Source organism: Sphaerodactylus townsendi, linkage group LG02 (assembly GCF_021028975.2).
Source record: "Sphaerodactylus townsendi isolate TG3544 linkage group LG02, MPM_Stown_v2.3, whole genome shotgun sequence".
In the NCBI taxonomy this organism is placed as follows: Eukaryota; Metazoa; Chordata; class Lepidosauria; order Squamata; family Sphaerodactylidae; genus Sphaerodactylus; species Sphaerodactylus townsendi.
In genome coordinates, this window is record NC_059426.1 from 15,586,175 (window position 1) to 15,609,115 (window position 22,941).

Genomic DNA, 22,941 nt, shown 5'->3' on the forward strand with positions numbered 1-22,941 from the left:
AGACTCCTTATAGGAGCGGAAGGCAGGGTATAAATCGAAACTCCTTCTCTTCTTCTGATGGACCAAAGTTCTGATGTGATGTAAGTGTGCGTGTGTGTTCAACGGACTAGCAGAGTGAAATGCAGTAAAATCATAACAGCATAATTCTCTTGACATAAAAACATAGAAGCACTTAAAACCCCAGAGGATAAAAACCCTATACTTGGGACTGTTCTCGCTGCTATCATACCTCAGAAATCTTTGTTTTAAGACAAGAAAGAAGTGAATGCATTCAAATCCAGCAGCGCTGTCTCAAACCATGGCTGTCAGAGATTTTACATTATAGATTTTAGATACGCTTTCTTGCGATACACAGCATCAATTGCAACATTTAGTCAGCTATCTGAATAGGTGGGGCAATGTGCAACGCCTAGATCTGGTTGCACAGAACGTTTTGAAGCAAGTGCTATGATGTCCCTCCTTTGCCAGCAACTAAGGGAGAGACATGGCAATCTGATATCATACAAGAATGATATCGAATTTTAGCAGGACGGACGCAAATACGGTTTTTCTAGGTTGTGCTGTTGTGCGTAACCCATTTTATTTGTCCTTCTCTTGCAGTACAGAGCCACAGATTTTGTCGTTCCTGGCCCCGGAAAAGTAGAGATGACATACACCCCAAAAGATGGTGGGAAACCTGTAACTTACACAATACATAACTTTGAACGTAAGTGCTTGAGGGGCTGTGAGCGTGTTTTTGTATGCGAGAGAGAAAAAAAACAATTAAAAATATGTCAGCCGTTGTGCGAATAACATCATTTGAACATTTGCATCAAATAAGCAATGGACCCTAATCTTACACTAGGAGTAGTTGGAGGCTGAATCCATATCACTCTTGAGTCTCCACTCACACACCCAGTCACAAACCAGGAAGTAGGGGCTGGATGCTATGTGACAGCAGGCCTTGCTAGCCATCTCCTCAATGGTATTGAGGGTCTAGGCTTGCTGTTGTTCCTCAAAACGGCCCTTCCATTAATCTAGCTGCTGACCAGGATTACAGGAAGTATATTTTGAATGCCTGGTTCTATCAGCTGCAGCCATTGTACCACCTTCCATCTCTTCTTGAGAGCCGGGACGGTGTAGTGGTTAAGAGCAGGTGGATTCTAACCTGGAGAACCAGGTTTAATTCCCCACTCCTCCACCTGAGTGGCAGAGGCTTATCTGGTGAACCAGATGTGTTTCTGCACTCCTACATTCCTGCTGGAGGACCTTAGGCTAGTCACAGTTCTTTGGAACTCTCTCAGCCCAACCTACCTCACAAGGTGTCTGTTGTGGGGAGAGGAAGGGTGTTTGTAAGCCACCTTGAGTCTCCTTACAGGACAGAAAGGTGGGGTATAAATGTAAACTCTTCTTCTTGTGCCAGAGGCCAGAACATAGCTGGAAAATCCAGATGATCCAAAGCCGCCTTAATAGTTGCCCAACTGGTTGTGAAACAAGGGCTTGTGAAATCTACTTGGACTGACATTTATTTATTTTTAAAAGTGATATGTAGGATGGAGTTTACGTGTCATTTTCTTTCATTCTTATAATGCAATCTTTCTTTCTTCCTTATAATGCAATCCCTTCTGAGCCCTTGGGCTTAGATGGATGTAACTACCTACCTACAGCGAAACCGAACATTACAGAGTTTTTTTTAAACATCTCATGTTCACTCTGTGTGAGAACATAATGGGGTTTGTGATATTTCTAGAGGTTTTTTTTTTATTCTGCCTTTCCTTAAAAGAATTCAGAGAGAGTGTGAGGGTTTTCCATGCAGTGTGGTGGTGGTCTGGTAGTTTTTGCTCCTAACATTTCACCTGCATCTAGCATCTTCAGAGGCATATGTTTGCCTCCATGGTACATGAGTCTGAAGATACCAGCCGTAGATGCAGGCAAAATGTTCGAAGCAAAAACTACCAGACCACGGCCACACAGTCTTGATTCTGGCTGTGAAAGCCTTTGACAGTACAGTTCAGGGAGACATACAGTGTTTTTCGCAGCCTATTTTTTATCATTAAAACAACCCTGTGAGGTAGGTTAGAGATAGCCATCAGGCGTGGACCAAGTCACCCATTAAGCTTCTTGGCTGAGTGGAGATTTGGTGGCTGCAGTTCCGAAGAGGTTTAAGCTTGTGCTCTGTCCAAATCCAAATCCAAAACCTTTATTAGGCATAAAACCGGTGCCAAGAATTTCAAATACAATAAAAAGATCATTATTGCTCAACTTGCAGTACACAGAGTAAAAATATAGCAACAGCTTCAGAGATTTCAACGTTAGAGTTATTTAGAAGCTTAGCCATTTTTATTTTATCAGAAAGGAGCATAAATCCTGTTGGTAACACAGTTCTCAAATCAGTTCTGATGTTGTTGTATTTTGAACAATGAAGCAGAATATGAGAAAGTGTATCAGTTGTATCAGGACAAAATCGACAGCAACGCTCATTTTGTGGAATACCAGAGAAGCAACCTTGAAGATGTACTGACGGAAAAGAGTTACACCTTGCTCTAGTCATGACCCATCTGCAATTGTAATTAATAAGTTGTTGCAGGTATATAGCAGGGCTAGATTTCTGAGGGATAATCCTAAAGAATATTGGAGAGCAAGAGCTTTGCGCTTTGCTCAGGAGAAATTGGTACTCTTGATCAAATAATCTAGTCTTTAAGCAATGGTAAATCTCCGGAGCGGTGAGCATTTGTAGGGCTTGTGCTCTGTACAAAATTACTACCAGCTTCCTTATTTATCCAAAGGGGAGGCCGAGAATGGAGACAGAGTTGTCTCAATAACCTCACGCTTCTCAGCCTCCTTCAGCGTGGCTTCAGAAAGTTGCTAGGGGATTGGGCTTGTGTGCGGATTAACAGAGTTGACGTTGTCTGGACAAACAAGAGGCCTCATTCATTAGAACTATGAATTATACACTTTTCACTGATGCCGCCTTTGAATATTGAAGCAGGGGGAATCAGTCTGCTATTTATGGCCGCAGACGTTAGGATAGCTGTGTAGTGAATGTTTTATATTTAGTTGCACAGGGCAGAAATGGTGGACGGCTTTATTATGGTCCTTAAAAAACTGTCTGGGGCGCGCTATTGTCGCATTCAATTAAGATTTGCATTCTGGCACGGTTGAACAGTTGCAGGCTGTGTCAATTGTGGCTGTGTCCCAGCTGTGACAAGCGGAGGCTGGTGACTCGTTGGAAGGCGTTCAAGCCAGTGCGGTTCTGGCCTTAATTCCCAGCTAGCAAACTTTCCACCCATTGTTTTGGGCTTCATCTACTTCTTAGAAACTTGAGGAAAACTCAGAAATAATCCTTACAGAAACGCGAAGGATAGGAGAGTATTATTTTCTCCCGTGTTTCAGATAGAGGGGAGAGACAACACTTGGTTTGACCAAGATAGTGGCTGACTTAAGGCTCCGTTCTTACCTGAGCTCTGAATGAAGAACTTGCTTGTGACTCATTTTTGTAACTGTTTTATATTCCATCAATGGTTGCCGGAGCGAGCCAGAGGCTGTTTCGTTACCAGAGCACTTTCCTGTCATGAGACATTCTGCTGCCATTACAAAATTTAAATATTAAATTACTGAAACAAGTGAATCGGGTTTCTCAGTGAAAGGTCCTGTTTAACTGGTAAAAGTCTTCCCTCTTCTTTGTTTCAGAAAGTGTGGTTGAAATGTTTCATATACCACTGCTTCACAAAGAGATTTCTTATACCACTGCTTCACAAAGAGAACTCTCCACTACTCTAGAATCTACTCTGGGTCTGAGTCATTTGTAGTGTAGTGCTTAGAGTGCCAGACGGAGACCTGAGTTCAGATCCTGTTGTGCTATGAATCTCATGTGGTGGCAGCGGGTCAAAAATCTTTTGTCAAATGCGTTTGTTCGATCTTTGACCAGCATGTAAAACAATAAAACAATAAGTAAATAAATATCCAGAGGTACATGATCATTCCCTCTCAAGGGGACATGCTAACATTAATTATACAGAATGAAATAGCAAGCTGCAACAATTAGAAGATCTAAGCGCAAGAAATCCTAAGCTAAGGTGACCAGATTGTCACCTTTGTAAACCGAGACCTGGGTGAAGTAGGCGGGCAGCCTTAAGGACGGGGCAGCGCGGCGCGGGCCAGCGCTACTTATAAGTGCTCCGTTTCCCGCCCTATGATAGGAAACGGCGGAAGCGAAGCAACAATATCAACTGATGCACTCGCAGTACCTGCGTTGAAGGCTACCCTTTTTGCTAAGACGCGCCGAAGAGGAGCAGTGTGGCAGCTAACTTCTCAAAATCCGAGGACAGTTCAAAAACCCGCTGCCGCGGGACAAATTGTTTTAAAGCGGGACTGTCCCGCCAAAAGCGGGACGTCTGGTCACCATATCCTAAGCCAATGTAGTCTTCTGGCAATTTAAAAGAATTTTGCCACTTGATATATAATGTTGGGGACTTTATCCTCCAACAAGAAATTAGCTAAAATATTGTTTGTTTAAGGGAACAAGAATGGGTGAAGCATTGAAACTATTTACTCTCTGCTGCATACAAAAAGACAACCAATAAATAGCTATGAAATTTATGATAAAGTGTCACAGTACAATTAAAACAGTAATCACCTATTATATAAAGCATTCAAATACAATAGAACTCAGAACACGTTTGAATATTTATTGCTTGTCTTTTTGTATGTAGCAGGGAGTGAATTGCTTTTGTATTTCATTGTACTTGCCACTCCTGGGTTTGGTGTTTACTGAAGTGTCGAAACAACAAGGGCAATACTTGGGTTTTCCTAACATCTACATAAAATTGGCAGTGCCATAATAAATGAGTAATTGACTCTGTCTCATTACTAGTACTAGAGTGTAACTCGTGTTTCCATGGGCCATTTTTGAAACCTCCCTATTAACAGGGCTGATTGAAATGTGTTGAAGCGTTCGTTAGAGAAGGCGCATCGATATTTTGGAAAAGTGAGATTTAGTATGGAGCTAAAGCAGTACCTATCTGTGATTTCAAGGCTCTAAACGGGTTTGGTAGTTGGGCCATGTTATTTTGTAGTTCAAAAAAGCTTTACTGCGCTTTAACTAACTCCAAAGATGCATGAAGTATACAGGATCAAGTCCAATCATGAGTAATTTTGGGGTGACTGTCAAGTTCTAAGCAGATTGGTGGGTATCTGCAATACATTTTAGTATTAGGCCCCTTGGTTACAGGTGGATTTTTAGCCAGTAATAAATTATATCCCTCCAAACTCTTGTCTGCACCCTCTGAAGGCCGGCCTCTGATCGAAGCACCGCATTCCCTGTACACCTAGGAACCATAAACAGTGTTCTCAGAAAGCTTGACTGTATTCACTCCAGCATAGCAATGTTATAAGGGCCCAATGGAGCAGCAGTGGCGTAGGAGGTTAAGAGCTCGTATATCTAATCTGGTGGAACCGGGTTTGATTCCCAGCTCTGCCGCCTGAGCTGTGGAGGTAGCTTATCTGGGGAATTCAGATTAGCCTGTAACACTCCCAATAATAACCACGCCAGCTGGGAGGACCTTGGAGCTGAATCCACAGTTTCGGAGCTCTCTCGGCCCCACCTACCTCACCAGAATTGAGTGTTTGTTGTGAGGGGGAAGGAGCCAAGAGATTAAGTAAGCCTTTGAGTCTCCTGCAGGAGAGAAAGCGGGGATATAAATCCAAACTCTTCTTCTTCTTCTTCAATTGGGTACCAGTCTCCATAGTACATTTTCTCAGGACTGACCAATGACATCTAACTGTGCGCAAGCCTTCAAGTTCACTACAGCGCTCATTGGATGGGATGTTATTTTTTAAAAAATGTTTACAAAGAGAGGGGGCAAACTCCTCCAGGTGTGATGGCGAATTCCAGTCATGCTGCTTTGAATTACGCTGGTTTCACGTTATGCCCAGCAGTTTGAAGCAAGAGGCAATAAAATAATTAAACTCCACAGGCATTTTTTAAAAATGCAGGCGTTGTCTCTAATCAGTCTCTAAGTCAGTGATACACATTTCAAAGTGAGGGTCACCCTTTCTCCGCCTCGCCTACCTCGCAGGATTGTTGTGAGGATAAAATGGAAGGATAATCTATGTGTGGCATGTTCAGCTTCTTGAAGGAAGGGAAAAACAGAGTAAAGTTGTAAGGAGACATTAGCTTGATATTTGCAGGGAGAACCTTGCCGGGAACCAGCGTCTCCGTCAAAGGATGATGTTTTCCTTGGAAATGCCTTCCAAAACTCCGTTTCATTCATTTTCAGTTCACTCATCGTGTTCCTCTCAGTGGCAGCTCAAACCAACTTATATTGCAGTGGTGGCGAACCTATGGCATGGGTGCCAGAGGTGGCACCTCAGAAACCCTACTCTGCGGGCACGCTATGAAACAGAGTTAGATCACACATGCATCCAGGCTGTAGCCTGGGCAGCCGTGCTCGAACAGTAGTGTTAAAACTACAGACCAAATTCATGAGGGAAGCAAGTAGCCAGGGTGTATTTAACCCCTGTTGGCACCTTTCAACCCACTGCATGAATTTCATGCAAGAACTTCAGGCTTGCAAATCCCTTTACCGGAACGAGTTCAGTTGCTTTGGCAATGGGGCTTTGCTTCTGGAAGTAATCAAACCCTCCTCGGATGGAAGTGATTCACCCATTCAAAAGGATGCACAGTTGCTTCAAAGCCAAGCCACCGACTACCACCAAGCTTACTCCTGGAGTAGCATGCATCTCGGGCTTGAACCGTTTTTTTTCTAAACTCGACACCTCAGTATTCAGGTTAAGTGCCGTGTTGGCACTTTGTGATAAATAAAGTGGGTTTTGGAGTTCTGCAATTCTGGGCACTTTCGGTCTCCGAAAGGGTTTTGCCATCACTTTGTTACTTATTGCTTTGACCTGGGCCCCTCCCAGGGGTTCTCAACTCCTCATCGAGGGTTTTGTCTTGGTAACTGCTGCCACCATCTGATGTTTGTAGGAACTTCCCACTAGGGAGGGTCAGAGCCCTCCAGCTACTTTCCAACTCTGGGTCTCCCGTTCCCCCACTCCTGGGTAGCACAGGGATAGTTTATTGGCTGTGCTGGCAGGGGCAGATGGGAATTGTAGTCCAATTGACTGTGCTGGCAGGGGCTGATGGGAATTGTAGTCCAACTGGCTTGAAATTGCTTTGGCAGGGGCTGATAGAGGTGTGTAGTCCAACTGGCTGTGCTGGCAGGGGCTGATGGGAATTGTAGTCCAATTGGCTGTGCTGGCAGGGGCCGATGGGCATTGTAGTCCATGAACATCTGGAGCACTATAGATTGGCCACCCCTAGTTTATATCCTGGTGCACCCCTGAAGGAATAGCTGCTTGCCAACTGCCAGCCCCTCCCCTCCCCAGTACCCTTTCATAAAATAAACATATCGTTCTCTCCTCCGTTTTATCCTCACAACAAATCTGTGAGGCTGAGTGATTTCCCCAAGGCAGTGGTGGCGAACCTTTGGCACTCCAGATGTTATGGACTACAATTCCCATCAGCCCCTGCCAGCATGGCCAGTTGGCTATGCTGGCAGGGGCTGATGGGATCCATCTATTTGCTCGAATCCCACTAACATCTGGAGAATATAAGTGCTCCCTACAAAATGTTTACAGGTCAAAGTCACTCAGCCAGCTTCTGTGGACATAAATCTTATTTGGACACATCACAACCATGGATATTCATAATACTCCAGCGTCTTATTAAGAGTATTCTGTTTCCCTGAAGAAAAGACATGGTTTTATGAAAGGGCTGTGCCCTAATGTTTGGAAATATGGCCGTCTGTATATAAGTGTTTGTCACATGAATTGTTGTGCTGCTCAGAAGCCAGGTCTTATTGTAGCTGAATTCTTGTTTTGCTTTGCTCTTTCCGTGGCACAGACTGTGGCGGTGTGGCTCTGGGGATGTTCAACCTCGACCAATCCATCAAGGACTTTGCGCACAGTTCCTTCCAGATGGCCCTGTCCAAAAGTTGGCCTCTGTACATGAGCACCAAAAACACCATTTTGAAGAAATACGATGGCCGATTCAAGGACATCTTTCAGGAGATCTATGAGAAGTAATTAATAACGTTTTGTGGTTTTGTTGTCATTTTCCAGGTATAGCTGCATTCAAGGGAAGGAGACCCTGTCTTCCTGATTTTTGAACAGCTCATTCTTGAATCTCAAAATCCCTTCCCCCCCCCTCCTCAGAACCAGTGGGAACCGAATTGATTTGTGCATTTTATAGAGCTTCTCAACTTAAATTGACATCGGATTGGAAATTGTGGATATCTGTGTTAGCAAGATAATTTTTTTAAATTTATTTTTAGTCTGTTTATTCCCCGCTTTTCTCCCCAATGGAGAGCCAAAGAGACTTACATTGTAGTCCTCTCCTTCGGTTTATTCTCGCAACAACCCTGGCAGGTAGGTTAGGCTGAGAAAAGATGACTGACTCCAGTTGATCCAGCAAGCTTCCGTGGCAGACTAGGAATTCAAACTTGAATCTTCCAGAACCTACCAGGACACCACACTGGTTCTCAAGACTTTTAGGGTTCAAAATAACTTCATAATATGCATCAAGCATAAAAACTGAACTAAAGATAGGACTCAAGGGCCTTAGACGGGGGTATCCAACCCTGGCGCTCCAGATGTTCATGGACTACAATTCCCATCAGCCAGTTGGCCATGTCAGAAGGGGCTGATGGGAATTGTAGTCCATGAACATCTGAAGCCCTAGAGTTGGACACCCTGGCCTAAGACTCAATCTGGTTCCCCAGACTTTTCTTCCCTTTCCTCCGTCTATTCCCTGGTACCAAGAACACCTTCCCCCACTTTCTCATGGGCAAAGTGCTCTTCTAACATCTCTATTGTAATGTGAACCTCAAGAGAGGCTTGGACGGAGCTCTCCTTTTTGTGAAGTTTAGCTGCTCGCTCCCATGAGCTAGACAGGAAGGAAAGGCAATCTTTAAAGTGTGTTGTGCCAGAGCTTCTGTTTCAATTTAAATTTCAGAAGAGCGGGTCGCCTTTGTTTGTAGGTGAGGATAGATGACTGTTTAGGGTGCTGTGTGGCTTCCACAGTGGCGTAGGAGGTTAAGAGCTCTTGTATCTAATCTGGAGGAACCGGGTTTGATTCCCAGCTCTGCCACCTGAGCTGTGGAGGCTTATCTGGGGAATTCAGATTAGCCCGTGCACTCCCACACACGCCAGCTGGGTGACCTTGGGCTAGTCACAGCTTTTGGAGCTCTCTCAGCCCCACCTACCTCACAGGGTGTTTGTTTGGGGGGGGGGAAGGGCAAGGAGATTGTAAGCCCCTTTGAGTCTCCTGCAGGAGAGAAAGGGGGGATATGAATCCAAACTCTTCTTCTTCTTCTTCCATTGCAATGTACTTATTTCTTTGAGAGTAAGTCTCCCACCCTTTTTGTTGCAGATATGCAAGGGGAAAGATTTATATCCAGATTGCACAGACCTGTATGTACTTTTCTGTTGCATCCTATGTCATGTTTTTCTCCCTCTTACACATTATGCAAGATGTAAGAGAAGGCACTTTCGCACATGCAGAATCATGCACTTTCAATCCACTTCCAAGGCACTTTGCAGCTGGATTTTACTGTGTGAAATAGCAAAATCCACTTGCCAACAATTGCAAAAGTGGATTGAAGATGCATTATTATGAATGTGCAAAAGTGCCCTTATTTTCCTTCTTCTTTCAGTCTGCAGGCACACTTGTAATTGCCGTGTTTTACATTCAGTTCTCTTTGTTTCTTCAGGGAGTACAGGTCACAGTTTGAGGCCAAAAAGATCTGGTATGAGCATCGGCTCATAGACGACATGGTGGCCCAGGCGTTGAAATCCGAGGGAGGGTTTATCTGGGCCTGCAAGAACTATGACGGGGATGTTCAGTCTGATTCAGTTGCACAAGGTTTGCCCACCCCTTTTATTGCAATACTTGAGGAACCTGATTGGCCAACTGACATTCCGGTGGTGGCAGTGACGTATAAGAGAGCCCTCAGACTAGTCTAGTGTAACTCTTTTAGGCCCCTTCCTCACGGGTCAATAAACACAGGCTAATGACAGTATAAAACCCATTGGGGGGCGGGGTTTTTTTTTGATGATTTCGCACAGATCCTGCTCCTCACACGAATCCACCCCGTGTTTTCTCCCTAACTTGGGTTTTTCAAGAATCGCACTGTCTGCGATTCTTTTGTTTTAACGTGGCTTGCAGCCACAAGCAAAGTGGATTGAAAGTAGATTGAAAGTGTATTATTCTGCACGTGTGGAAGGGGCCCCAGAATTTCAGTGAAAAAGTATCACCTGCTTTATTCCTCTGCCCAGGTTATGGTTCCTTGGGGATGATGACCAGCGTCTTGATATGTCCAGATGGCAAAACAGTGGAAGCTGAAGCTGCGCATGGCACAGTGACCCGCCACTACCGCATGCACCAGAAAGGCCAAGAGACTTCCACCAACCCCATCGGTACGCTACTTTCTGCTTTCTCAGTAGTACTGAGCATCTACACAAAATGCCTAAGCTTGCTTTCTATACCTCCTTTCTGCTTGCACACATCTTCATCGATTGCAGAAGTGGTCCTCCACTGCAGAATTTATTCCCTCTGGCACTGTGCCAGAGGTTAGTACAGTCGGTTGTTAGAACAGTCGGTTGAGGTTCAGCGGTTGAGAAGGTTGTATGTTTCCTCGTTACAATATAATCTCGAACAAATATGAAAATTATTATTCATTTTTACACTCTGCCTTTGTCAAAGCCATTATTTTGTGCATTATTGAACATGGTACTTTAATACAAGAGCGTTTATAGTTCATTAAATGCCTTTTGCAAACTGGTAGGCACTAGGACCCAAACGGAGCATTCTACCACAAAGAAGGTCCAGCTTTGTGGTGGAGGAATATACAACCCCGCTAACATCTTTTCCTGAGACAGACTATGTGACCTTTCCTTAAGCAAGACAAAGGTCTTTCTAGGAGCAGAAAAGTTCCTAGTGTGAGAAGAACATGCTTCACAGTGGAGCACCGTTTCCACTAAAGGAGTGCAAGAGAAAGGAAGCTATAGAATCCAAGCCATGGGCCAGCTACAACAGTTGCACCGTATCCACACAGAACTCTGAAAACATTGGTTCTTTGTTAGGCCACTCATGTGAGATGAAACATTGTACTCTAAGGACCAGAACTGTGCTGTTGGCAATGCAGATGTGTCCAAGATGTATGAAAAAAAATGAACTCTGCATTTTGGGGTGGGGAAACTTCTGATTATTAGCACTCCCAAAACATATTTTGAAATGTGGCACAGAGGAAATTATTGTCATGTGGATGGAATTCGGACCTGAACAAGCTGTGAAGTACTTCCATGGACTCGTGACACATGCCATTACTTGCTGTGATACATCCACAGCTCCCTGGCAGTGAACTTTCTACACCAGGGGTCTTCAAACTATGGCCCTCCAGATGTTCATGGACTACAATTCCCATCAGCCCCTGCCAGCATGGCCAAGTGGTAGGACTCATGGGAATTCTAGTCTATGAACATCTGGAGGGCCATAGTTTGAAGACCCCTGTTCTACATAGATACCAGGATGAGATATCAAAGCACCATCTCCAAATAAATCAAGAGCAAGAATGCATCAAATGTTCAGGATACAAAAAAAGCCGCCATCATAATTCCAAGATAATGCTTTGGGAAAGGGGATTCCCAGAAATGAGGACTCCGAGGGAGGCTAAAATCCCAATATAGAGTGAGTCATAGAATCGTAGAGTTGGAAGAGAGGCCCATCCAGTCCAACCCTCAGCTATTCACGAAGACACAATCAATGCACTCGCGAACAGCCTGTTTAAAAACCTCCAAAGGAGGAGACTCCGTCACCTCATAGGCAGCGTATTCCACTGTCGAACAGCCCTTACTGTCAGGAAGTTCTTCCTAATGTTTAGATGGAATCTTTTTTCCTGTACTTTGAATCCATCACTCCTTGTCTTAGTCTCTGGAGCAGCTGAAAACAAGCTTGCTCCCTCTTCAACATGACATCCCTTCCAATATTTAAACATGGCTATCATGTCAACTTTCACCAGACTAGATGTACCCAGTTCCCTAAGTCTCTCCTGATAGGGCATGGATTTCAGACCTTTTACCACTTTGGTCACCCTCCCTTGGACAAGCTCTAGAGCAGTGGTGGCGAACCTATGGCACTCCATATGTTCATGGACTACAATTCCCATGCTGGCAGGGGCTGATGGGAATTGTAGTCCATGAACATCTGATTGTAGTCCATGAACTGGAGTGCCATAGGTTCGCTACCACTGCTCTAGAGTCATTTGCTTGATCTGCAGGTGAATTCAGGTTATTAAGTAGTCTTGGGGAAGAAACTAGCCTGCTCATTCATTTGATATTTCCATGGCAGGTTGATCTTTTCTTTCTCTCACCCCACCCCCCTTCCCCTTTGCCAGCCTCTATCTTTGCCTGGACCAGAGGTCTCGCTCACAGAGCAAAATTAGATAACAACGCAGAGCTCCAGAAATTTGCCAGCGCCCTGGAGGACGTCTGCGTCGAGACGATTGAGGCCGGCTTCATGACGAAAGATCTGTCTGCTTGCATTAAAGGGCTACCGAAGTAAGTAGGGAGGCCTGGGAGGGATTTTAAAGATCAGGAGGAAAACAAAAGCGGGTTCAAAGAAATTAATACATAAAAATGTCGTCAGAAACTTTGGGTTAATTTCCTCACTCTGCCGTTTGATGGATCACAAAAATGGGAAGCCGATTTTGTGGAAAGTTTGGCTAGGACTAAGGAGCTGTTGTAGCTGATAAGGTCTTGTAATAGCATTCCCTGAGTGTATACAAGTACCAGGTTGGCATCTAACTTGGTTGCTGTGTTTGGTGTCCATCTTGGATTCATCCACTTACACCTTAACCAATTTCATGTGCCAGCAATGCCTTTCCGGTATCTACCTTCCGGTATCTACTTTCCGGAGCAGCAGTGGCGTAGGAGGTTAAGAGCTCATGTATCTAATCTGGAGGAACCGGGTTTGATTCCCAGCTCTGCCGCCTGAGCTGTGGAGGCTTATCTGGGGAATTCAGATTAGCCTGTACACTCCCACACACGCCAGCTGGGTGACCTTGGGCTAGTCACAGCTTCTCGGAGCGCTCTCAGCCCCACCCACCTCACAGGGTGTTTGTTGTGAGTGGGGAAGGGCAAGGAGATTGTAAGCCCCTTTGAGTCTCCTATAGGAGAGAAAGGGGGGATGTAAATCCAAACTCCTCCTCCTCCTCCTACTTGGGTCAAACGCATCAGTCGCTATGTGAGGGGATCAATAGAGACAAACATGACATAAGAAATCATAATATTCAGAAAGCAGCGGGGCAACATTTTAATCTCTCTGAATATATAGTTGCAGATTTGGAAGTCATAGTTCCACGCAAGAACTTAAAAGGGAATATATAACGCAAAGGTGCTAAATTAGAACTCATCAGGAAATTAAACAGTGTCACCCTGGCATAAACATAGACTTGGAGTTCCTTAGTATAACTTCTGACAGTTCAACAGGACCCATTTTTTAAAGAAACTTGTATCACACTATAACCCTTTACTGACATTGGTTAATTTTTTACACTTCCAGCTACTTCTTCCCTCATATATTGTTTATCCTGTTTAATTCTTATTTTGTTTTTCTGCACCCTGATAGAGAGACTGGAAACTCTTAACATTTGTCTTCATTCATTACATGTAACAATCTAATCAATGCCAGTATCTTACACGGAGAGTTACACCTGAATTATGAAGGATTATTTAGCCTGGATTGGAGGGCGGAGTGGATCCCAACCAATAAAGGCCAGCATTAAAAAAATAAAAATACAGATTTTGTTAAAAAAACAACCATTGTCACACACAATAGACCTTTATTAGCATAAGGTATACAAGCGTGAATATAGACAGTTATTAAATTTAAAAGAGTTGTACATGCCGTCTGTGAGTAGTTTTACATTCTAAGATCACACTTCATTTATAAAAATATAACATAGATTAAAAAATTTTGACCATTCCATTGTACGCGGAATTGTGAACAGATATAGTATAACTACAGTTAAAAGGCAGGATTAAGATATTTCTAGCCATTCGTTATTCACAGCCTATTTACTAAAAAGGTATAACCTTCCCCAGGATCTATAAATGGTATATACTAATTACTACTATAAATTAATTAAATTTCCATTAAAATGCAATAAATAACAATGAGCTCCTTGTATACACCTTCTATAATAACCCAGGAGTACCAGGGGTATAGAGTATTTCGCATTTAAATATAATTTTATATTAGCGTATTTTACATACCTCTTAAGGACATGACTTGCAGCAAATAATTGGCTATTCTCCCAAGTGTAAAAAGATCATTACTGTTTAGCAATTTTGGGATTGATATTTTGGAAGGCACATTTCCCATTATCGGTAGTAATAAAGCTTCCCTCTGTGGGTTATATTTTGGGCAATAACATAAAATGTGGTCCAGTGTTCCCACCATGGTGGGACAGAAGGGGCATACTCTATGTAATAGAGGTCGCTTCACAATCCGGCCTTGCAAAAGGGCAGGGGAAAAAACATCTGGCTCGAGTCAATACCCAGCGTTGTTTAGAATCTGGGATTTGTGATAAATATTTGGCCATCAGGGTTTACAGCATCAGGGTTTATACCAAAGTACAATGGGGAGCATGTTAACAACCATCGTACAAGTGTACTAGAATTAATTGAAAAGAGAGAAGTCATTTAGGATTCCCACCCTGGCCTGCACCAGTAGCTAATAAATAAAGGTTTGATGCAAATATGATAGAAAGCATTTGCTGTTATATGTAAAATGTATCGATGTCTCTAAAAAAATACAGATAGACAAATTCTGCCCCCTCAGAATTAACCATTGTCACAATTAGCAGGGGCTGCAGTTCTTGTCAGACTACTGTTAGTCTGTATGCTGTGAGGAAAATGTTGAACCTTAAATTTTCTATATTTCTATGAGGGCATTCTACAGTAGCAAAAATTATATCAGGTGCTCCAAAATCCTGCAGTGAGAAAGGTGATTACGTGAAGAGCTTTCCTCGTGGCGTCCTGTTTTTTGAAAGGTTTGGGGGATAACCCTGAACTCCATGCATTCTCAACATTGACCCATCTGTTTCTTGTCCCACCCCAGTGTGCAGCGCTCCGACTACTTGAACACCTTTGAGTTCCTGGACAAACTTGCCGACAACCTGAAGGCCAAGCTGTCCTCTCAGCCCAGACTTTGAACAGCACGTCTCCACAAGTTCTCAAAGGAAGGTTGCCTGCCGGACGAATGGATGAATGAGACCCTCTGCCTGGTGGCCTCACACTACACGGTCTGAGGAGAAATCGAGCTGAAAATGGAAACTTAACCTGGACTCTCTCACCCCTTGGGCGCCCAAGCGATTTCTGTGGGCTTTTTTAAAAAGGCAGTGACAACCACCGTCCTCGCAAACTAAACTGTTGATCCACCAGACAGTCTAATTCTTCCCTTCCTTCTTCTGATTGTACAGCAAAGCTGTTTTGTTTGGAGAGGGGGTTGGGTTGGGTTAAGTATAAGAAGTTGCAGATCACCCACCTTAGCAATGGAAGTGTACCTTTCTCATAATGTCCAGTGAATTTTACAAACAGAATCAGATCCGCCAGACAGGGTGGGGAGTACTTATTCTTGGGAGATCCAGAATGACACGGGCCAGTCCCTTCCTATCACCATGTCTAGTTGAAGGAAGGAAATTTTCCTTTTCTCTTCAGCCATCTGTTGAGGCGCAGTTATTCAGCTGTTTCTCATTAGCCGTCTGAACAAATTTATCATGTTCAAAATAAATGACTAATTCCCACTTTCCTCGTCTCTGAGTTTTGTTGGTGAAAAGTATATTTAGTTTGAGTTTTGTTGGTGAAAAGTATATTTAGTTTGAGTTTTGTTGGTGAAAAGTATATTTAGTTTGAGTTTTGTTGGTGAAAAGTATATTTAGTTAGCAGAGGTGCTGCTGGTTAGCTTAAATAAAGTTTGCTAAGCAAATAGGAGGAGAGAGTATCACGGAAGAAAACAACACCCCTCTAAGCTGAGCTGTTTCTACATTGTGAGAAGGAGTGACTCAGGGAAGAAAAGTTTCACAACTTCCTTTCTAGTGCATACGTGCTTGGAAACACACAGGCCCCTTCCGCACATGCAGAATAATGCACTTTCAATCCACCTTGTAGATGGATTTTACTGTGCGGAATAGCAAAATCCACTTGCAAACAATTGTGAAAGTGGATTGAAAGTGCATTATTCTGCATGTGGGGAAGGGGCCACGGTCTATGGTAATATATTCAGTACTCATTGACTGATGGACCACTTCATTAATGGAATCAATAGACAACTTCACTAATGCAGGTAATCAGTTATTCAATGCCCCCACTGGCTATGCTGATCTAGCTAATGTTTACTAACAAACAGCATCATTAACTCTTTCACAACTGAAGAGTTGACATTTGTATATATCCGTGGTGGCGAACCTTTGGCACTCCAGATGTTATGGACTACAATTCCCATCAGCCCCTGCCAGTATGGCCAATTGGCCATGCTGGCAAGGGCTAATAGGAATTGTAGTTTATAACATCTGAAGTGCCAAAGGTTCGCCACCACTGGTATATATACCAACAGAGTTGCAAGGAAATAAAACATAATCAGGTAGATTCTCTGTCCAGGATCGTTCTGTGAAGGAAGGGGTAGGTGATTTGCAAGCCAGTCGGTGCTTTCTTTGGGATTCTGTGTGGGGAGGGAATCAAATACTTCCCTGACGCAAGCCCTGCGAGAAAAGGAGAGGATCTGTGGCTCATTGGTAGAGCATTTTTTTTGGCATATAGAAGATTCCTGCTACTTACTCCCCTACTTAAAGGGAATAAGTAGCAGATGACATGAAAGACCTTCACCCAAGACCCTTGAGAGCAGACTCAAAGTAGACTATTTCAAGGTAACACAACTTTATTATAAGCATAACATCTTTGCAGGTACTGGTATCTGAAACACAACCGCGATGAATGTAGCAACCTCAACAGGGAAGGATCTTCAGAGCCTTTCAGAAAAGGCAATGCTGAAAAGAGGCAAATCCTAACAGGTGGTGCCCCATAAACCAACAAAAAGAGAAAGTCCAGAATACTAACTTACATTTGCAGAGCCTCGTTTTCCTCTGCAGGACTTTTTTAGTTGTTCTTGTGACTCAGAGGAAGGGGGGCGGGGGGGGTGTCAATTCAGAGCTCTCCTTGACAACCAGCCTGTTATTCTTTATAAAGTGAAACACGTTACTGTTAGTTTCAGAGAGATATACAAAGAAAAAAAGGGGAATGGAGAGGGAAAATATCTCCATTTTACACCCATCAGTTTGGGCGTCTGGAGAGGCCTTTACAGGGCGAAAGGAGGGAACTTTTGTGAAACAATATTTTCTTCTTGATGCTCCTGGTGCGAAGGGAAGGTCTTAACAGAGTTTGAGGAGGCCTTCTCCATGCACCAAAAAGAAGGGCAGGAGGGTCTCTCCAGAGAAGGAGGTTCCAGAGTATTCGTGGATGAGGGCTCCTCGGTCAGCATCGAAAAAGGCCACTCGTTGCTCGGCATAGTTCAGACAGACTCGGATCCTCTTGAGCTCCCCACTCAGGGACAGGGGAGGGTCATGGTCTTTTATGAAAGCCGGGGAGTTGGGCTCCCTCTTCCCCACAGCCCAGACACCTTCCTCGGGACTGAAGGTAGGCAATCCCTTCCTCACAGACTTTCTGGCAACCCCCACATACCATCCTCCCTTGCTTCCCACAAGGACTTCCCAGAAATGGCGGCCTCCTGTGAATCCCTCACAGCCCAACACAGCAGGAGAACTCTCGAATCTCTCAGGATCCTTCCACCGAGATTTATCATATTGACCTCTTCTCACACTTTTTCGATCCGCAGACAGGATGAGTGCGAGATGGGCTGTGTCTGGATCCAGAGCCACATTTGCTTTCTGCAGGTGAAGTCCAGAATCCAGAGTGTCTTGGGTTTGCTTCTTGATAACCTTCAAAATAGAATTTAAATCCGGGACGTCCCAGATGGGCCACTTCTGTGTAGGCATTAAAAACTTAAACTCTGCCTTCTCTTCATACCTCTGCAAGGTGCTCCTGGTATCCCACAGGAGTTCACCTGTTGGCTGCTGACACTTCTCCTCCATCTCCCGGATGAGGCTTTCAAGGGAAGAGAGTTCCTCAGAGAATCTGGCCAGGTGCTGGTCCCTTGTCTCTGCTATCTCCCTCTCCACCTCTTCCATCCGGGCCAAAAGAAGTTTCTCTTCTTCCTCCAGAAACTTATGCAGTTGCCTGAACTTGGCCACCGTCTTCTGCTGCATTTCTTTGGTTCGCTTGAGCTGGTCTTGGCTTTCCTCCGTTATGTGGGCTTCATACACCAGAATTGCTTTTCTCTTCTTCCGCAGAATCTCCAGACATTTGCAGAATTGATCCTTGTACTCTTGAGAAGCCTCCTCCGCAGGAACGATTTTGTGATATTGGTGCTCCCCGGACCGGTCACAGGCCACACAGATGGGGGCTTCGTCGTCCCTGCAGAAGAGTTTCAGCGGCTTCTGGTGCTTCTGGCACACTCTCTCCTTCTTGGCTGCAATAGGTGGCTTCTCCTCTCCGGCTGCCTCCTCCAGGGGGATCACCTGGTGATCTCTGTGCTCCTGGGATCTGCTGCAGACCAGGCAGAGGGGGGCTTCGTCCTCCCGGCAGAACAGCTCCAGGGGCTCCTGGTGCAGCTGGCAGACGCCCCCCTCCCCTCCGGCCTCCTTCTCACCTGCTGCCTCTTCCGGGCCCTTCTCCGGACGCAGCTTCCGGGTTACCTGCACGATGTTGGCCAGGTGCTGGTTGGGCCGGAGGTCCCCTTCCCGCGCCGGCCCTCTGCACTGGGGGCAGGAGGTGTCCGCCCCCGCCGGCTCCCCCCAGCTCTGGGTCAGGCAGGCCCGGCAGAAGCTGTGGCCGCACCCGGGGATCAGGACGGGATCCCTGAACAAGTCCAGGCAGATGGAGCAAGTGGATTCCTGGCAGAGCTCCCGGATGGGACCCTCCTCGGCCATGGCTGCAGCCTCCGCAATGGGGCGGGAGGAGGAGGAAGTGGAGGACGAAGAAGGGAGCTGGTTTCGATTCCCCGCTGGCTGGTTTGGTTTCGTTTCTCCGCTTCCCGAAGCAGCCCCGGGGCGGTTCCCTTCCGGGCAAGGACTCGCCTCTGCTGCTGATCCACCCCGGATTGGATAAGAGGCAGCTGCCTGCAGGGCAAGACAAGAGGCGCTGGGAGAAAGGGGGGGAGATCCTTTCGGTGGCACCTGCAAGCCCCTGGGAGGGCACGGAAGATGCGGGGGGGGGGGGGGGGGCTACTTAAGAAAGAGCCTGCTGGGTCATACCAGAGACCATCTAGTCCAGCTCTCTGCTACTCGCAGTGGCCCACCAGGTGCCTTTGGGAGCTCACTTGCAGGAGGTGAAAGCAATGGCCTGCTGCTGCTGCTGCTGCTCCCGAGCACCTGGTCTGCTAAGGCATTTGCAATCTCAGATCAAGAGGATCAAGACTGGTAGCCATAGATCGACTTCTCCTCCATAAATCTGTCCAAGCCCCTTTTAAAGCTATCCAGGTTAGTGGCCATCACCACCTCCTGTGGCAGCATATTCCAAACACCAATCACACGTTGCGTGAAGAAGTGTTTCCTTTTATTAGTCCTAATTCTTCCCCCCCAGCATTTTCAATGTATGCCCCCTGGTTTGTGAGAAAATTTCTCTCTCTTCCACGTGCAAAGTCTGGGGAAAGTTGGAAGGAACTGGAGGGGCGCAGCTGAGCACGTTTGCGGGGGGGGGGGGGGGGGGGGGGGGGAACCCCCAGCACCTGCCCCTTAAAAAAAAAAACACAAACCAGCCCGAGTAGACTATATTGATCTTGAGGTCCGATTTAATATAAAACTGCTTTATATATGTTCGAGAGTTGCAATGTCACCCCAGCCTCGTACAAGTAATAGCAGCCCCCGGGAAAATGGAGAAACTTGTTGGCTGAGTGCCCACCTCTTCCCCAGGGCCAGATGGCCATGCTGGCAGGGGCTGATGAGAATTGTAGTCTGTGAACATCTGGAGCACCATAGGTCCTGGCATTGTTATTTGTGGTGGTTTTGTTAGATACTCAGATCCAGAGGTGGGATCCAACCAGTTCTCACCACTTCTCTAGAAGTGGTTACTAATTTTTTCTGAGTGCCGAGAAGGGGTTACTAAAGCAACCCCCCTGCCCAATAGGGACTGGAGGTGCGTGTGTGGGGCGGCGCCACTGTTTGAATCTCACCACCATCGGAACCTGTTATTAACATTTTTGGATCCCACCACTGCTCAGATCGTACTTTTCTCTCCAGTAGCTCCCCTCTTCCATTTTATCTTCATAACAAGTACCCTACGAGGGAGTTCTCTCATAGACGCAACCTCTCAGCTTTGCTCAGGCTTTTATGAACAGTCGAGGGATGTAAGTATCCATGTATGGGAGAAGTAGGATGTTATACTCCTGCAACTGATCAAATGTCACAGATAACACTAAACAGAACGACAGATTATTAAGATTATTTTCAGTTCAGTTTTTCCTACATGTAATCAAATTTTCCAGATATTCCCACACAGCTTCTAAACGTGACAACAACCACAGGAATGGTTCCTGAATACCTAAGGAGCAGGAAGAGCATGGCTTCTAACACAGCTTAGCAAACTAAACTGAGTTTTCTCTGAGTTCTGTAACAGAGACAATTTAGTTGCTGACGCTTTAAGTTGCTGTGGTTATGGGACCATTGTATGGGACCATTGGTTGATCTCTGTTAACAAGTACATGTATGTTGCTTATTGCTATTGTCTATTTACTTGAGAGCTATAAATTTTGTGACATTGAGCCCCAAAATTTTAGCTTGGGTGGGGCATGTGAAGAGATTGCATGCTGGGAGAAAGTTTCAGGAGTGACTGTTACTGCTGGAGAAATGAAAATTAAGTCTAAGAATAACCCCCCTTTCACCCTAACATGCCCCATGAAGCAAAAGAAAATAAAAAGATAATGTGTGCCAGTAACAAAAGAAACCACTTATTAGGAACAATCCATTGCTTGAACAATCCTCTCTTTATTTTGTTTCAGTACATATATATATATATCAGTACATATACATATGTACTGATATGGAACAATGGAACAATCCATTGCTTGAACAATCCTCTCTTTATTTTGTTTCAGTACATATATATATCAGTACATATATATATCATATATCTATAATTTTGTGTGTACGCTTAATAGCGTTTATGATCACGTTTGGGAAATTGCTGTTTTTAAGTAGAATGGATATATAGATTATAATAGCTTATAGCAGTTCGTATTAGAACTCAAGGAAAAGCAGCCCTGGAAGACAACAGAAGCCAACACCCAGGAAATCCCATCACCAAAAGTCAAAACCCTTGGATTTACAAATTAACTCTTGATAATAGTGACCCCAGATGTTCCAGCAGTTGAAGAGCGTTCCTGCATCATCATTGGGTCATTTGAACTTCCTTTTGTTTAGAACCAAGAGGCAGGAGCCTCAGGACAGGACAAGGTCCAACACCCATTGATAATACGATTCTTGGGTGTGTTACCAATCGCTCAGGTTTTATGAATGGAACACTCCCGACTCCCTGCTTCTGCAACACCGCGAGAAGACGCCCGTCCAGGAGGCTTCACCGGCCCATTCATAAAAGTTGTAACTGTATCTCTAGTTTGATATGTTGATGTTTTCTAGTGTTGTGGGGTAAGGGACCTGCCCCCTTCCTGGTCTTTACCCCCTCCCCTTTCTTGTGTGTAGAAAAAGTTTTGCGCTGGGATTCGCAGCGCGGTCTTTGGCTGAGCTGCTTGAGAGTTCACTTGGCAATAAAGAATCCCCTGCTCTCGAGGAATCTCCGGTCTCTTGCGCTTTCTTCCGTTTTGCTGCCAAATCACTTTAAAATTACCCCTAGAACCACTTTAAGGGGCTTTCCGCACTACAGAAGGGAACTAAGATCGACTCGGTTCCCTTCAGTGGGGGGCGATTCCAGGCTGTCCGCACAGCAACTTACTTGGCCCCCTGGAACTGAGCTAAGTGGGCGGGATCATCTTGGTGCCTGTTTCGCTCCTCGATCGTGATTGGAGCTTGTGTTACCATGGGAAACGGAAGCATTCTTTTTTTTACAGTTTTCAGTTTACAGTTACATGCCCGCCACGACTCTCCCATTCTGCATATGCCACAAAAGCGGTTCCTGATTGGTTGAACGGATGAGGTGTTGTTCCGATCCGTTCGAAGCTTCGAAGCGGTATCGACCTTGTTCCAGCAGAAAGGTGCAGTTCATAACTGCAACAGGGATGTCGCAGTTCTGAGGGGGGGGGGAAACTGAGACAAAACAACGCTGAGCTCAGTTGCAGTGCGGATACACTGAGGTGAACCTAGATAGAAACCAGTACAACTCTGTCAGTGCGGAAAGCCCCATAAGTTACCGAAGGCAGCGGTAACATGAACATTCTATCAGCGGCAGTTACGGCAGTTAAGCTAAGCCTTCACACTGAGGGGTTGGTTTAAACAAAGCTCTCAGGATATAGAAGTGGGTAGTTAGGTGAGAACAGATTGTTTACAGTTCAGCTAGAACTTGAAATGTGAAACAAATGAACGGTAACTAAAAGAGTTACTTACCAGTAGTTTAGTGTGCAGAGTTACGAACTCAAGCTTCAGATACATTATTTTGATTTTGCTCGTTTCTTGAGGAATATTTTACCTCACAGTAAATTAAAGATTTTTTTATTGGCTCTTGAGTGCTTTATGTCAACTAAATCAGAATCCACGCGGTAGCAGAGAGTTCCTCTTGCTCTACATATTCCTGAGGAATAGTAGCTTTGCCGTTCTGTGGCTGCAGTCAGAGTGAGGAACGGGT

General features: G+C 45.0%; 2 protein-coding genes across 2 annotated transcripts in view; one reads left to right on the forward strand and one right to left on the reverse strand.

Annotated features, from left to right (window-relative positions):
• IDH1 (isocitrate dehydrogenase (NADP(+)) 1) overlaps positions 1–15,842 on the forward strand; it is a 32,889-nt gene extending 17,047 nt beyond the window's left edge. Inside the window, exons 4-9 of the mRNA XM_048486044.1 lie at positions 601–706; positions 7,883–8,060; positions 9,750–9,901; positions 10,315–10,455; positions 12,432–12,594; positions 15,158–15,842. Coding sequence (XP_048342001.1) covers positions 601–706; positions 7,883–8,060; positions 9,750–9,901; positions 10,315–10,455; positions 12,432–12,594; positions 15,158–15,251 — 834 coding nt within the window. The 3' untranslated portion in view covers positions 15,252–15,842. The remainder of the gene's footprint in view (positions 1–600; positions 707–7,882; positions 8,061–9,749; positions 9,902–10,314; positions 10,456–12,431; positions 12,595–15,157) is intronic.
• A 1,112-nt stretch (positions 15,843–16,954) lies between these two features.
• LOC125427480 (E3 ubiquitin-protein ligase TRIM7-like) lies at positions 16,955–19,228 on the reverse strand. Its single transcript, XM_048486957.1, has one exon. The coding sequence runs from the start codon at positions 19,077–19,079 to the stop codon at positions 17,463–17,465; it is 1,617 nt and encodes a 538-aa protein (XP_048342914.1). The 5' UTR covers positions 19,080–19,228; the 3' UTR covers positions 16,955–17,462.
• Between the last annotated feature and the right edge of the window lie 3,713 nt (positions 19,229–22,941).

Excerpts from the sequence above, each read along its gene's own strand:
- LOC125427480 (XM_048486957.1), bottom strand. The coding sequence starts at position 19,079 with ATGGCCGAGGAGGGTCCCATCCGGGAGCTCTGCCAGGAATCCACTTGC.